This window comes from Aegilops tauschii, chromosome 5, assembly GCF_002575655.3.
Source record: "Aegilops tauschii subsp. strangulata cultivar AL8/78 chromosome 5, Aet v6.0, whole genome shotgun sequence".
NCBI classification, from domain to species: domain Eukaryota; kingdom Viridiplantae; phylum Streptophyta; class Magnoliopsida; order Poales; family Poaceae; genus Aegilops; species Aegilops tauschii.
Genome location: NC_053039.3, coordinates 180,548,208 through 180,564,604, shown reverse-complemented (window position 1 = coordinate 180,564,604; position 16,397 = coordinate 180,548,208). Strand labels below are relative to the sequence as shown.

At 48.5% G+C, this 16,397-nt stretch overlaps 1 protein-coding gene across 1 annotated transcript; it reads left to right on the top strand.

Moving 5' to 3' along the window:
- Positions 1-223: 223 nt before the first annotated feature.
- Positions 224-4,430, top strand: LOC141022655 (uncharacterized). Its single transcript, XM_073498916.1, has 5 exons — positions 224-587; positions 653-843; positions 1,065-2,009; positions 2,662-4,287; positions 4,344-4,430. Exons 1-5 carry the CDS (start codon positions 224-226, stop codon positions 4,428-4,430), a joined length of 3,213 nt encoding a protein of 1,070 aa, XP_073355017.1.
- Positions 4,431-16,397: the final 11,967 nt, after the last annotated feature.

The window sequence follows — 16,397 nt, the reverse complement described above, 5'->3', positions numbered from 1 at the left end:
GCAGTACCATTATTGCTCGACTTCCCGAAGAGGTGAAGAGCCAATCGCAAGGTTAATAGTTTGGAGATGCACACACACACACAATTTCAGCTCTGGCTGATGGTTTTGTTCTTGGGAACTCACGGGCACGTTCAGTTTTTTCAGAGCTGGTGGTGGGTCTGTTAATCTCATGGTTGTTCTTGATCAGGATTTTCTGCTTTGGATTGGAGATATGCTCAAACGCATGTATACTCGGGCACTTTCTGATGCGCAGTCTGAGCATGTCATGCTTCCTCTCAACCCCTTCAGGGTTATTCAGAATCACCTGAACTCTGTATGCGCAGTGTGGCTGTCAAATATGGTACCTGAGCAGGATTTCATGTCTATGGTCTTTGGTGCATCTTTCCAGTTGGGAGCCAACATTATTCCTCGCAGTCTGCTGCAAGAGGACACACCTGACACTGCTAGGGTGGTTGAGGAGGAGTGGATCCTGGCTGATCGATCTCCTGGACTTAAGGCTATCACGGCACATTCACTTCTGAACCTGATGATTCTCAGCCAGCCCATGTCGATGTACCTGCTCATGGAACTGCTCTCCAGCAACTTGCGTCTTCGTCCCTCTTTGCGGTCACCAACTCGCGTAATGCTCATGTGCCTCTTGACACCACTGCAGTCAGAAGGAGCACCAGGTCCAACAAGTATGATGGCTTCAAAGTCAATCAGGCCAATGACATCAAGCAAACTAGATCGAGGGTGAGATCTCGTGTGATGCCTTCTGTTCAGGCCATCTCCATGGCTGCTGCTCCTACACAGGTGGCCTCTGTTCCTTGCCCGCCTCCTACTTCTATCGAGGAAATCCAACAGGTGGGTGGCCGTTGTGGGATTGCTCCTGAAGATCTTTTTGTGGAGAAGCTGCTGGATGGCTAGCAGATGGCTTCCTCTTCGGACGACTGATCTTCTCGGCCGTCATGAATAAATCTTGGAACGTGTTATCATGGAATGTCAGAGGCATTAACTCCGAGAACAAACGTTTGGCCCTTAGAAATGCGATAGATACTAGCGGTTGTTCTGTGCTATGTATCCAGGAAACTAAGCGTGAATCGTTCGATTTAGCTTTTATTAAAACTTTCTGTCCCAAGCGTTTTGATAAGTTTGCGTTTGCACCTTCCATGGGTGCTTCAGGTGGCATTATCACAATTTGGAACAGCTCTCTGTTTGTGGGCACGCTGTGGTTTACTGATTCCTTTGCTGTGGGTGTTTCTTTTGTTTCAACGCAATCTAATGAGGCTTGGAACTTAGTCAATGTTTATGGCCCTTGCTCTGGCGAGCGTTGGGCGGATTTTAGTTCCTGGCTTTTCGATCTCAATATACCTAGCAATGAAAATTGGTTGTTATTGGGAGACTTCAACTTCATTCGTTCCACAGCTAATAGAAACAAACCTGGTGGTGATGCTGCTGATATGCTCCTGTTCAATGAAATCATCCATGCACAATCTCTGATGGAGCTCCCTGTCAAGGGCAGATCGTATACTTGGAGCAACATGCAGGATGACCCCTTGCTTGAGCAGCTTGATTGGTTCTTCTCGTCATCTAATTGGACTACTGTCTTCCCGAACACGATGGTCTTACCTCTTGGCAAGCCAGTATCTGATCACATCCCGTGTGTTGTTACCATTGAGTCCAAAATCCCCAAGTCCAAGCTCTTCCGATTTGAAAATTACTGGGTCAATCATGAGGGCTTCTCTGACATAGTTCAACGGTCCTGGTCCAAGCCATGCCATGCTCCCAACTCTGCGGCGCTTATCTGCAAAAAGATGAAAAATCTGCGCTATGAACTTAAGCTTTGGAGTCGAGGGATCTCCAAGCTGAAAATCATGATTCAGAACAGCAACGAAGCTCTCGCTCAGTTGGATCGTCTTGAAGACAAATGTGCTCTATTCATACAGGAAAAGAACTTCAGGCGAATCTTGAAAATGCACCTCAATATGCTGCTGAAATATCAAAATGATTATTGGAGGAAACGATGCACCGTTAGATATTTCAGATTTGCGGATGAAAATACTAAACTCTTTCAATCCCTAGCGACTGAGAGGTTTAGGCAGAATTCGATTGCCAATTTTAAGGGACGGAGACGTGGTGGTGAGTGATCACATTGGCAAAGAAGGGGTTTTGTACAGCACATATAAGGAACGATTGGGCACCTCCAAGCCAACTACCATGCGCTTCGACCTGCCCCGGATCATCAGACGGATCCCTGGTTTGGAAGAGCTGCCAGTTCCCTTTTCTAAGGAGGAAATTGATGCAGTGATATAGGAGATGCCGACAGACCGGGCTCCGGGCCCTGATGGTTTTAATGGTTGTTTTCTTAAGAGTTACTGGCAAATTATTAAGGAGGACTTCTACAAGATGAGTCAGGATTTCCATGAGGGCACCCTTGATATCACCAGCATTAGCGAGGGATACATTACCTTGATACCAAAGACCTCATCTCCGGAAACCGCAAACGACTACAGGCCAATAACCTTGCTAAACTGTTGCCTGAAAATTTTCACAAAGATCTTGGCCAATCGTCTGCAGAAAGTTATTCTGGAAATCATACATAGGAACCAGTATGGGTTCATTAAGGGGAGAGCCATCCAAGACTGTCTTGCATGGTCGTGTGAATATATTCACCAATGCCAGAGGTCATCGCGTGAGATTATTTTGCTCAAGCTGGACTTCGCCAAAGCTTTCGACACCATAGAGCACATCCCAATGATGGAGATCATGAGACACATGGGGTTCGATGACAAATGGCTGGGATGGATGGAAACAATCTTTGGATCTGGAGTGTCGTCTGTCCTCCTTAATGGGGTCCCTGGCAGAAAGTTTCAGTGCAAATGTGGGGTGCGGCAAGGCGACCCCCTCTCTCCACTGATTTTTGTCCTCGCTGCTGATCTCCTACAAGCTGCAGTCAATGACGCGTATGCTCGTGGGATGCCTGAGCTGCTCATCCCATGCAATCGTGATAGTGACTACCCGGTGGTGCAATATGCGGACGACACCATCCTGGTGATGCCAGCCTGCCCTGATCAAGTTGCCCGCATGAAAACAATCCTTGAGGACTACGCAGCATCGGTTGGTCTAAAGATCAACTTTCACAAATCCACCCTCATCCCTATCAATCTTGATCAACAGCGTGCATTGCAACTGGCTCAAGTTCTTGGTTGCTCGGTTGGCTCAATGCCGTTCACCTATCTTGGCCTCCCCATGGGCACGACTAGACCGACATTGCTTGAGCTCATGCCACTTGTGCATGGGGTGGAGAGGAAAATGTCCACGGCTCTATCTTTGTTGTCCTCTGGGGCAAAGCTCACTCTGGTTAACTCAGTAGTGACGTCGATGTTAATTTATGCCATGTGTACAATCAAACTCCACCCCAAAGTGATTGAGCACCTTGATAAGCTGCGCAAGTTCTGTCTTTGGGCGAAGAACTCTGAAGATGGTGCCAAAAACAACTCCCTAGCATCTTGGGAGTTGGTCTGTAGACCAAAATGCAAAGGTGGGCTTGGGGTCATCGATATAAAGACAGAGAATGTTGCATTGCTTCTGAAGCATCTGTTTAAGTTTTACAATCACCATGACGTCCCCTGGGTGACTATGGTCTGGGATACTTACTACACGGATAGAGTTCCGCATGCGATGGACCCTGTTGGCTCTTTCTGGTGGCGTGACGTAATGCAAATCAGTGATATTTTTCGTGGGATCACCAAAGTCACTCTGGGCAACAGATCTTCCTCCCTATTCTGGAAAGACGTCTGGTTTGACGACCGTGACACATCATTAATGGAGATTTGTCCCAGAGCTTTCTCTTTTTGCTTAAATGAAAATGAGCCGGTTGCAAAAATTCTCACTGCTATGAACCCGAGCTTGATCTTCCACCTGTCGCTGCCCACACAAGCTCGAGAGGAAGTTAGAGAAATCCAGGAAGGAACGATGCATGTGATTCTTGATGAGGGGTGCACTGATGCCTGGGAATACAACCTTGGTGGGGTTTTCTCCTCCAAGCGATATTACGATCACTGCTTCAGAGATACAGCTGCTGATGATGCCTTCCGCTGGCTATGGAAAGCTAAAAGCCCGATCAAATTCAAAATGTTTGGCTGGCTGTTGTTTGTTGATCGTCTAAACACTAGGAACATGCTGAGACGCAGGCACTTTGTCGTGGTGGGCAACACTTACACTTGCATGCTTTGCCAAAACCCCCTTGAGGAAACGGTGGAACACCTCTTCTTCACTTGCCCGTTCAGCCAACAATACTGGGCTAAGGTTGGGATGCTCTGGCCAAGCAATGGGAACAGGCTCGCTCTGCTGCATGCTGGCAGAGAACACTGGCGGCGACCACTGCTTATGGACATCTTCTTGATGGCTGCATGGAGCTTGTGGAAGGAGAGAAACAATCAACACTTTAGAGGGGTTCCACACTCTTTTGGTTCATGGATGGCTAGATTCAAAGAGCTTCTGACCCTATTGGTTCACAGTTGTAGGGAGGAGTTGCGTCCTTTCCTAGACTCATACATACAACAATTGTAATACTTGCCTTCGTAGCCTCATAGATTTTTTGGCCGGGGGGCCACAAAACCCACTTGTAACAATGATGTAACTGGTTTCTTTGTGAGTAATACAAAAGTCAGTGGGAGCCTCTCCCACTGTCGTTGACCCTAAAAAAATAGTTTGGAGATGCCAAGTGCAAGGTTTATAGGAGAACGAGTAGTAGGTGCCGCGTCATTTATAAATAAAGTTTTTTTTTCTTCAGTGGCACGTACGCAATATAAATAGGTTCATATGGAGAGAAAAGGAAACCGCTCCAGTATATACATAGGCAGGACGAGCCTACACGGTTGCTTGCTGGGGTTGCTCTCTTCATTTTTCACACTCTCTCGCACAAAACCACTGTGGCCACATCTCTAACATCCTGGCGGATCACATCCTCCAGGGGAAGGTGTGGATGCTTAGTGTAGATGCGTTCGCCGTCGCCGACGGCGAAAACCCACTGTCAGCACGTCCCGATCAGGGGTCCCCGCCATTCTCTCTAACAAAGCCGGTGAGGTTGCCTTCGTCCATTGCTCACTGCCACGACGTGGGTAGTTGCCTCCTCCCGCCGCCCTCCTCTAGGTTGAGCTATGTCCCGACATCCCTCAGGTACAACTCCCTTTACAGCCGGCTTGCACCACTCCTCCAGCTGCCCACATCACTCCATGTGGATATTTCTCTACTTCTTTGCCCCGCACATACCTCTACTGGCTTCTACGTACTGTATTTGTGATGAGTTTATGTCTCATCAACTAGTCCCAGTAATCTTATTCTATTCAAGCTTCTTCAATTTCTTTGCCACAGGGATGCTCATCTCAATTTTGGTGAAACTGCACAAAATGATCCGATGGTCGAAGGGTTGCAAACTTCATTTCTTAGGAAGCGCCGACGTTGCCAGCAAATTAAAGCCTGGTTAGGGTTTATGGTTCAAGGGCTAGGGACTGCATGGATCATTTTTTTCTTTAGCTGTCTCTGTTTCAATGGCTAGGGACTACATGAGTAGTAGTAGTACTGTACGCCTTACGCCCGCTCCCTCGCCCACGCGCGCGGTGGCTCGTAGGACGAGGAGAAAATTTTACCACTCCCTCCGTTTACTCCTCGTCCCTACTACCTTGGTTAGAGAGATTATCATATTGTTTGGAATATATATGTTCTTTAGTAGATTTCCATATGAACTACTAGTACATACTCCAAACACTGATGTATATAGACGTATTTTAGAGTGTAGATTCACTCATTTTGCTCCGTATGTAGCATAAAGTTGAGACACTTAGTTTGGAATGGAGGGAGTACATATTTGCTATGATCTGTCAATCATTGAGATGCAACAGCATGCATGTTAGTCTCCTTTTATTTGATGAAATGTTGCAACGGGCAACCTTGGACGCAAGATACATGTAACAGAAGCTGGAAGCTTCATAGCATTGTACTATCTCGCTGATAAATTACAGTACGTACTATACAAGTACTTCCTCCGTTCCTAAATATAAGTCTTTGTAGAGATTTCACCATGAACCACATACGGATGTATATAGATGCATTTTAAGTGTAGATTCATTCATTTTGTTCCGTATGTAGTCCACCTAGTGGAATCTCTACAAAGACTTATATTTAGGAACGAAGGGAGTACTATGTAAAGAGTTAGGTGTCACACGGTGTCCAAAAAATATGGTGATAGTGTGAGGTGGGCCATGTAATCACTGAGCCTGCGTGTTTTCACTGCTCTTGCACTCCTCCGCCGTAAGAATGGAGAAAATTGTAATCTAGTAGTACCTCCTTTCACCGAAAGCGTGGGACATCCAGCAGTCCTACCACCTTAGTAATAGTGACCAATGAGCCGTCAAATCACATAGACCCAGCAGTAAGTTGGACGGACGAAGCAACCATCACTCTTGAATCCACTTCTCCCTTCAACGCAGGCGCCAGTGAGAGGTCGCGTCCGCTCTGCCCGGGCATGAATCCGGCACCGATTCTTTGGAGCGGCGCTGGCCGTTTCGGGTAGGAAGAGCGTGCGGGCGATGGAGGGGCTTTGGGTGGGCCAAGCTGGTCAGGAGCGGGCCTGGCAGCTGTCCGCCTGTCCCTACCGGACGCCCGGAAACGAGAGGATGCACCGACTCTCGCAGCTAAAATCGTGCACTACACACCATCTCTCTATAGGAGTAGGTCGATCTGTCGCTCTCTCTAACACACACATGCTGTTAAACACACACACGCACACGCACACACAGGTTCATAGAATAGGAAAATTGTGCGAGTGCGAAGCCACAGGAAGTGAGATACAAATGGAGTACGTACAAGAAGAGAAGAGGTGACGAACATTCCATCAAACCTGAACTAAGGAGTAGTACTCCCTCCGTCTAGGTGTTAAGTCATCCTACGAAAATCAGATATTCCCAAAATGTTTAGGCGTCGTCCATTAACTTTGCATCTCAATCCCCTCCTGGCCTCGTTGCTAGAGAGCGTTGTTACTTAGGGAGCGTTTGGATCCTTAGCAAGAACAGCTTATAGCATAGCCGGGCAAGGTTAGGCGTTTGGAACTGTTAAAATATGTTAGCTTTTGTGTGCCAGCTAGCTTGGGTGGGCTAGAAAAACCTTGCTAGCTCAGGAGAGCCAGATCGGCTCGCTTCCGACGGCAAACTTCGCGTAGTAGTAACATAGACTAGTAACGTATGCATGTTGTACTAGTCCAAGTTACTCACCACTATGACCAGCCTAAGCAATGTAACCAAACGCTCCTTAATTACTCTGCCTTGTTATCTCCACCGGAAACCCAATGCATGGAGCACAACTACGCATTGATCAGTCAAGGAATCAAAGTCGGCTTGCATGCGAGTTAATACGTGGCCCTGCATGGTAGCTAAAATGGCATCTCTTAGTTGTTTGGATTAATTTTTGCGTTTAGAGACAGAAATTAGGGCTTTGATTGGAGGAATGACCGGTCAAGTTTCTCCTTCTCCTCCAATCTGCTTGCACCTTGGTCCCGCTGCACCTTCTAACGTGACTTATTACACCTAGACGGAGGGAGTCGTACGAGATACAGTGGCACACTGACTTAGGTCGAATACAAGTGCCCAAAATTATGTGCATGTTATAATAAGGATTCACTTAAAATAGTACGTGAGCGAACAGAGGGATCAATTGGAAAGTGTTCCCGAGCAGTAGCGAGATGTGTGAGGTAAGATACACCGCTGGCGCTTTTAGTTTCTCTTATTAAGTTGTTTGTTTCACCCTCTGACTGGTGGGACCCAACGCACTACGTGGAGAGAGGTAAGGTGACTAAGGCTACATTATTTCTGCACCACTATGGATAGTCTTACCACCAAAGCCACATGACACGATTATGATTTAAATCCCAATGACTCCCACACACACACAAAAACACGGCATGCTTGTCACACGAATGCAGGAATGTATAAAAGGTTATTTTCCTCTCGTTGAACATAACGGGAGGGTTGTGTAGCTGGTTAGCCTGTTCGCTCATCAAACTTGAGGTCACGGGTTCGATAACTACACTTGAGCATAATTCATGCCAGGAGGATTCTTTGACTGGTCAAAATGGATGGATACGGAGCTATACGATCTTGTAGTGACCGTATAATCACCTCATCACGTATAAGCTGCAGCCTCGACGCTTTTTTTCTAGGGTTTGCACTCTTCACACTCTCTCCAGTATATATATACACACTGGAGCCTCAACGCTTGTAGTTGCTCTCTTCACACTCTCTCACCCTCTCCAGATCTAAACAAGACTTCGTTGGCCTCTCTCTCTCCCCTCACTGCTGGTCTGCTTGTAGTTGCTCTCTTCACACTCTCTCACCCTCTCCAGATCTAAACAAGACTTCCCTGGCCTCTCTCTCCCCTCACTGCTGGTCAAAGAGCCGGCAGGATCCGTCCGCCGGGAAGGGAAGGAGGCTTAACGCTGTCGCCGTCGGCGAGCGAGGGAGTCCACTACTGGCGCAGCTGTTCACTTTCACCCAGCGGCGGCGCGGGAGGGCCTCTGACCCCTTCTTCTTCGCCGCCGTACATAGTGTGGGTCGAACGGCCTCCGGTCGCCCACCGAACCACACTTCAAGAACCTTAAGGTATAATTTACTTATTCCACATGCATTGCTCTAGCTGCATGTGGGCTTTTTCCACTTCTGCACTCGAATCTAGGTGTTGGATCAAACAGGAAAGTAGTGGGGAAAGTTGTATACCATGAATCTAGGACGTGGTTCAAAGAGGAATGGAATGGGGGAAAGTAGTGGGAAAAGTTGTATAGCATGAATCTAGGACGTGGTTCAAAAAGGAAAGGAAGGGGGAAAGTAGTGGGGAAAGTTGTATCGCATGAATCTAAGACGTGGTTCAAAGAGGACAGGAATGGGGGAAAGTAGTGGGGAAAGTTGTATAGCATAAATCTAGGACGTGGTTCACAGAGGAAAGAAAGTGGGAAAAGTACTAGTACAGACTGGCTATCCAGCACCTACGTTGGTCGAAAAGGGAAAACAATGACAAACGCAGTATGCACATCTGTAACAAACTGATCTTTTGTTTTGGGGGACAAGGCTGTAGAGTTTGAGCAGGACTAGATTTGCTGCGCTCACATAGGGAAAGGTGTCTAAAGATAACAAAACTGGGACCAACACAAATATGCTCCTTAGTTGTTTGTTCTTTGTTGCAACAGACTGTGCATCACCCCAGTACATCGGTAGATGCACATGGTGCTGGTGCGTCCACTGTCCCGTGCAACTCTTTAGCTGTTGTTAATCTAAGGCTCTGTTTGGTTAAAAACTCCCTAGTCCCTACCTGCTTGGTTCCAGGGACTAAACATGGACTAGAGGTTATTAAATGACATGCTAAAAGACCATGTTACCCCTAGTAGTGAACTAATTGAGACAAGGTGCGATGCGTGGCCGGGGCAACTATTGGAAAAAGTCCCAAAAAGACTCTCCCTCGGGGTCTTCTTTCTTTAGTCCCAAATGCCCACTTTTAGTCCCTAAAAGTCCCTCCTGTTTGGTTTAGATGGGACTGACACGGAGTTTTTTTAATCCCTCCACCAAAAAGGCCCTGTAAACAAACACCCTCTAATAATGCCGCTGGAAAATTGATGCAATGCCACAGTTAAAAGCAAATTACATGTTTAATGAATTTTATTGTTAATATAATCTCTTTGTTAATATTAATCAATGCCACCGTTTGAGAAATGCTACTGCCTTGCTTTCTTTCCCATTTAGATAAGGTAGATGCTTCTTTTTGTTAGCTTCTGTGTCATCCACCGTTATTGACCACTAGTTGTTTCCTTTGCGCCTCTATGTAAACAGGGTTATCTACTTCACCTCGTTGCCATTGTGACCTTTTGTTGCACTGCACAAAACACTTTTGTTTTAAGAGTGTTTTGTGCAGTTCAACCAAAATGTCACACCGACAATGTTGCTTGATTGCTTGATCTTAGTGGAACTGCACAAGAGATCTTACTTCCTATCCGTGTTGGCAAATTTGGTTCAGATCTTCTTCTTGTGAGTTGTTTGAATTCCGCGTCATGAGAGGTCAGTACTAGCCTTCTTTCACATGATTCTGCAGTGTGCTTTCATATGTTGTGCTACTTGTACGGTAATGTTGCTTGATTTTAGTGAACTGCACAAATGGAGACAAGACTTCCAATCTGTATGTGCACCGTAATATCCCATTGGGGTAAGATAAAGGTATTTCACAACTGTTGGCCTGTATTTTGCCACTTTCATCAGAAAATTAATGTCATTGTTTAGTGCTATACTTGTGCAACCTAATTGACATGCCAAATCTTACATTGAAGGCGAAGCTTGTCTGTTATTGAACCAAGTGATGAAGGGGAAGAACAAGCGGAAGAAAAACAAATCAACTCCTGGTGCTGTAATGAAGCACTGGAAGTGTGTGACACAAGTAATGATATAGTTTTACATCTTAATTTATTGCTATGGCTGGAACGAGCAATTGTTTTGCCACTGATTTGATGCCACTCTTAATGTAATACGTAATTATCTCTACTTGTGCAAACAGGGATCTTCTTTGAAGATACTATATATTTTAGTGGAACTGTACAACAAGATGTTGGAAACATTAATCTAATCGAGGAGTATATAGTAAGCATGGCCACCACAGTAGAAAGCAACAGATGGTTCCAGAGAAGTGCTTCATCTGTATGCTCTACACAATAAGCCTCCTGACAAAGGTTGGTATTCGCCCACTGATTTCATCCATATGATTGAGCTTTGTCATCTCTATTGGTGTTGTGCTACTGTTTAGATGCTGTCATCAAAAAGTGGTATTGTCCTTGAGAAGTGCTTCATCTGTGCTGTTTTAAATATTTCCTTTCCTTTTTTTCGAGCAAACAGGGATGCTAGCATTTAGTTATCCTCTTGTCTTTGCACAACAGGATCATCCTCCTCTGAAGAAGAATATGGAGTACGTGATTGACTAGTTCCGATTATGCCAGGATGAAGAAGCCCTGTCTATCTTCTCATCAGAAGGAGCAGTTGAAGGATGGTTACATTACCCCCCACAAGACCAAACTAACTTCATCTCAGAAGGACTGACAAATCTCCATTTCTTACTGTGATGCGCGAGTACAATGTTGTTCTAGGATTCTTTCCGGTGAGTTCCATTTTTGTAAAAGTGTGCTCTACATGGACCATGTAGGTGCCTGTTTAAACTGTCAATTCATAGTACAATTTGCTTTATACTAATCACTTTTTTTGTATTTGTGCAAATAGGGGTGCTCAGCTTGATTTCAATGGGAACTACACAAAATGTTCATGAATACATCGAATCATTCATTTCCACCACAAGAAAGGAGGTGCCGATAAGTTCAAGGCGTTGCAACATATAAGGGCGAAATCATACAAGCTACGCGCGGATTTGGTTGATTTTGGTGGAACTGCACAAAAAGAACAGCTGGTTTATTTAGCACGTGGTGCCATGTCAATGTCCAAACTAATGGCAAACCCTGCCCATTCCACAATTGTAGGCATTTGATATTTTGGAATGGGAAAACCTTGTCAAATTTTGCTCATTGATTTTAGCAAGAAGACATGCGTTTGATATTTTTGAATGGGACGCCCTTTGCTGTCAGCAGCGTCGATCCATTTTTTCTTTATTATTTAGTTGTGAAGTAAATATTGGCTCTGACATGTGAATCGCTGAGATGCATAATCATCGATTGTTTGGAACGTTCTCTATGACATGTGAATCGCTGTGATTGCAATGTACAAGAACGCTAAAAAGCTGCTCAAACTCTTTGTACTCCTTCTGTTCCTTTTTACTTCGCACATTGTCCGGTAGCATACAACCGAAGTGCTCAAGTTCTCTAGCAAATGACTGTATCTCATGAGCTTGCTCAACCACGGAGCGCTCTTCAATCAGCCTGTAATCATAGAATTGCTCCATGATGTACAACTCAGTGCCAGCAACCGGAGGGTAGCAGCGGTGGCCTTACTTGGACCCGAGCGGCGGCGACCTACCGTGTTCTACTATTCCTCGTTTTCTGTGTGGTGCAGCCTCGTTGGCAGTGGGGCGGGGCCTCGGCGGAGCCGGCGATGTCCTCTGTCTCGTTGCCGGCGGGCGGTGCCTCGGCAGAGCGGGGGAAAATTTCCCCCTCGTTGCCGGCAGGGTGGTGCCTCGGCGGAGCCGGCGGTGTCCTCTGCCTTGTTGTTGGCGCCGCGGGGCCTCGGCAGAGCAAGGCCTTGTTGATGCCAGCGGAGCGGGGACTCGTCGGAGCTAGCATTGTCCTCTGCCTCGTCCTCGGTCTCGCCAAACAGCGCCTTGGCCGCTTCATCGCCCTCTTTGTAGGCGGCCGCAGCCTCCGCCACCCGCATGCGGTACCGCCAGCGCTCGAGGCGGCCCTCGCGAGCGGAGTGGTACGAGTCGAGCGGCGCCTCCTGCTCTGCCCGCTCCGTGGCGATCTGCTCCTCCGTCTGCAGGTGCACCTGGAGGAGATGGTGGTTGTAGGCGGCGTCGGCCTGCGCCTCCCGGAACTGCTCCTCACGCTTCTGCCTCACCGTGTCCATATATTGGGCATGGGCCTCGCCGATGGTCATGGTGCAATGCACCGGCGAGGATGGCGCGGAGGAGGGGGTTGGCGCCGGATCGTCGACTACCATGTTCTCCATTGGGACGTCGTCGTCCTCCGGCTGCCTGCCGGCCAGCCAGTCGGCAGCAATGGCTGCCATCTCCTTGTGGTCCGTCGTCCGCCCGTCCTGAAGAGCGCTGGAGCATGAGGAAGCCATGGTGGGCAGTAGTGGTGTGGACGGGAGAATAGGAACAGATGCGGATGACTGCGGCTATGGCCGGCGCAACAGTTTATATAGCAATGGTGGGCGATGGAGGGACGGACGTGTGGCCCCAGAGTAGCCGCCTCGGCAACCGCGTATCATTAATGTGGGCGGCAGAAGGACGGACGGACGGCACTTGTGTCATCTGAAGGCGGAGCAATCGCATGCACCGGGAAGCGGGGCGGGCGGCGCTGACCGTTTCGGGCAGAAAGCGCGCGCGGGTGAGGGAGGCGGTCTGGGTGGGCCAGGGCAGTAAGACTTGTCCTTGGCAGCGGGTCGGTCCAGCAGCTGGACATGCTGGCTCGCCAGCTACCTCGCCGAGCTGAGCGACGACAATCAGACGATGGACGTAGCTTCCGACCAGGAGCCGGCGCCACTGTCCAAGCCGGTTCATGCCGTGTTCACCATAGAGCAGGTGCGGCTGCACTTCGACGCTCTAATGGCGGAAGAGCTACCAGCGCAGGAGGACCTGTGATGCAACCGCCGTCTCCTCAACGAGCACCGGTGAACAAGCGAACGACAATGCCGTCGCGGACATGTGGCCCTATGATCCTGGCTTCCCGAATGAGCAGCGGGCGCTGTATCAGACCATCCGTAGGGCCCGCGAGGCCCTCTCCGTCTTCCCGAGTTGTTGCGCTCACCGTGGCACCACCATCTCACGTTGTCAACATGGTCAACGAACATAAGGATGAGGAGATGACTTTACTTGGAGTGGATGACAGCAAGTGCCTCCTTAGTAGTATATAAAACTATAAGTTTTTTTCTTCCTCCTGGTTTCCTGACATCACGGTCCCACACCATTGTCAACCTATGTAGTCAATAAACAAGAGAATTGCACAAGAAGCGGCCGATAGCTGGTACCAAGCAGCTCGAGCAGTATTTGTGAGCACTGCAGAGTTTTTCTTGAGCGATGTTTAGCCCAGATATTAATTTTTCTCCTTTGAACAACAAGAAAACATCGCTGCAGCTATTAACTGGGCGGGCTATGGCCCGTCTAGCCCAGGCCAGATATCCAGCCCAGATATTAAATTTTTTCAAGCTGAAAATGGCTAGCCCAGCTATACTTTTTTTAGGAATACCCAGGCAAGGTCAAGTTGTTATTCTCCGCCCCGCTGGGCTGCAAATCTTTCCCTGGAGGGATGCATTAGGCTTAACAAGAAAATGGGCTTTAAGAAATAATAAATGGGATGTAATTATAAAAACTGGGCAGTAACTATAAAAAATGCACCAAACACGTAATTACTTTATAAAATATATTTTTTGGATATTGAAAATTTTAATTTCATTAATTGTTGTGAGCGCAATGTTTCGTTGGATTTTTATGTAATATAAATTTATATTGAAATTGTATTTAATCTGACTAGAAATTTCGGGATAAAAGTATTTCGGATCCCATCAAAATGTGGGAAATTTTATTGAATTCTGTTTTGAACGGTTGGTTGAAATGGGCTGTTATTTTAACAAACTGTAAATGGGCTGTAGTAAATTCCATTAGAATTCAAAAATTGGCTGCACATTCTTACAAATCACAAATGGTCTATAAGTTCTCAGCCACACACTTGTGGCCTTACTAAGTTGACGCGTCCCCTAAAAAAAGAGTGTTGACGCATATGCAAGGCTTTGTCAACTTATAGTCAACACACGGTTCTAGCAGCAGTGGCCGTTGGATGTCCATCCAACATATGCCGTGCTTCTTCTTCAATCTCGGATATTCTAGCTTCACCCGCCCAAAAAATGATTCCTCCCGCTGACATCTGGGGCGCACTGTTTCGGAAGCTGACCTGTGGGCCTACTAAGTTTTCGCGTACCAAGGGCTTTGTCAACTTAGTCAATATAAACGATTCTAACTGCAGTGACCGTACGATGTCCATCCAACGGCCGTAGTGCTTCTTCAACCTCTGGTCTTCTTGCTCCAGCCGCCCAAAGCAGCGCCGGTCGTGCCGCATGCTCCTGCCTCCCGTGGCCGGCTGTGCTGCCGCAGAGGCCTCACCGCCCCCTACTATTCCCACCGCTGGCCAGGCCCTGCGGCGGCGGCAGCCTCACATCGCAGCCGAACCAGTGAACCCTCGTACTCGTCTCCGTGCGGGCATCCACTGCCACGTCTTCCTTGGCTCCGCGTCATCCCCTTCCTAGGCCTCGCCGTCGTCCACCGCCTTGGTGCTCTCGGCGTGGCGTGGTCAATGTGGTCAAGGAACGGCTTCCAACGGACGTGGACTGTACGTGGAGAGGCTGACAGCTGGGTCCATGATGGCAGCAAGGAAGTGCCTCCTTATTACGCGGAAAATATTGATTCCTCCACCTGACAGCAGGGACCCACCGGACGGGCCACCGTATTTCACGAAAAAAACGTTTCCCCCCTGACTGCTAGGACCCACCGGAAGTGCCTCCTTATTACGCACAAAAAAATGACTACTCCCCCTGCTGGTTGGGACCCACCTTGGTGGGAGGCTGACTTGTGGGCCTACTAAGTTGACGGGGACGGAGTGCTTTGTCAACTTAGTCAATATGAACGATTCTAGCTCCAGTGACCGTACGATGTCCATCCAACGGCCTTAGTGCTTCTTCAACCTCTGGTCTTGTTGCTCCAGCCGCCCAAAGCAGCGCCGGTCGTGCCGCATGCTCCTGCCTCCCGTGGTCGGTTGTGCTGCTGCGGAGGCCTCACCGCCCCCTACTATTCCCACCACTGGCCAGGCCCTGCGGTGACGGCAACCTCACACCGCAGCCGAACCACTGAACCCTCGTACTCCTCTCCGCGCGGGCTTCCACTACCGCGTCTTCCCCGGCTCCGCGCCGTCCCCTTCCTAGACCTCGCCGTCGTCCACCGCCCTGATGCTCTCGGCGCGGCGTGGTCAACATGGTCAAGGAACGACTTCCATCGGAAGAGTACTGTACGTGGAGAGGCTGACAGTTGGGTCCACGGCGGCCGCAAGGAAGTGCCTCCTTATTACGCGCAAAATAATTATTCCTCCACCTGACAGCAGGGACCCACCAGACGGGCAACTGTATTTCATGAAAAAAATGTTTCCCCCTGACTGCTGGGACCTACCAGCTACATCTTCGCACGCAAGGAAGTGCGTCCGGGCAAAATAAAATGATTCGCCCCCCTGACTGCTGGGACCCACCAGCTACATCTTCGCAGGCAAGGAAGTGCCTGACAGTCGGGACCCACCTGGTCAAAGCGTACGTAGCGTTGTCATTCTAGTCGCGAACGTGTACGTACATACTGGTCGATGTAGAGGCGCGCACATGCTGTAGTAGAGGCGCGCACGTAGCATGTACACGTACGTACAGTGGCCAGTGTGCAAGAAAGAAAAAAACGGCCATGTACGTACATATGGGCAGGGTCTCGAACGCCTACTCGCGCATACGGACGACCAGGGCTCGTGTACATGGCTAGGTCGGAACGGAGAAACAGCATCGTCGTCGTGTTCATGGGGAGCCAACCGGCTGGGTCAGAACGGAATGCGTCGTCGTGTTCATCGGGAGGGCTTGGACGGAACAGCCGATGGAAACGAGGCCTGGCGTACCGCAGAACGGAGGAAACGGCCTTGTGTTCGACCG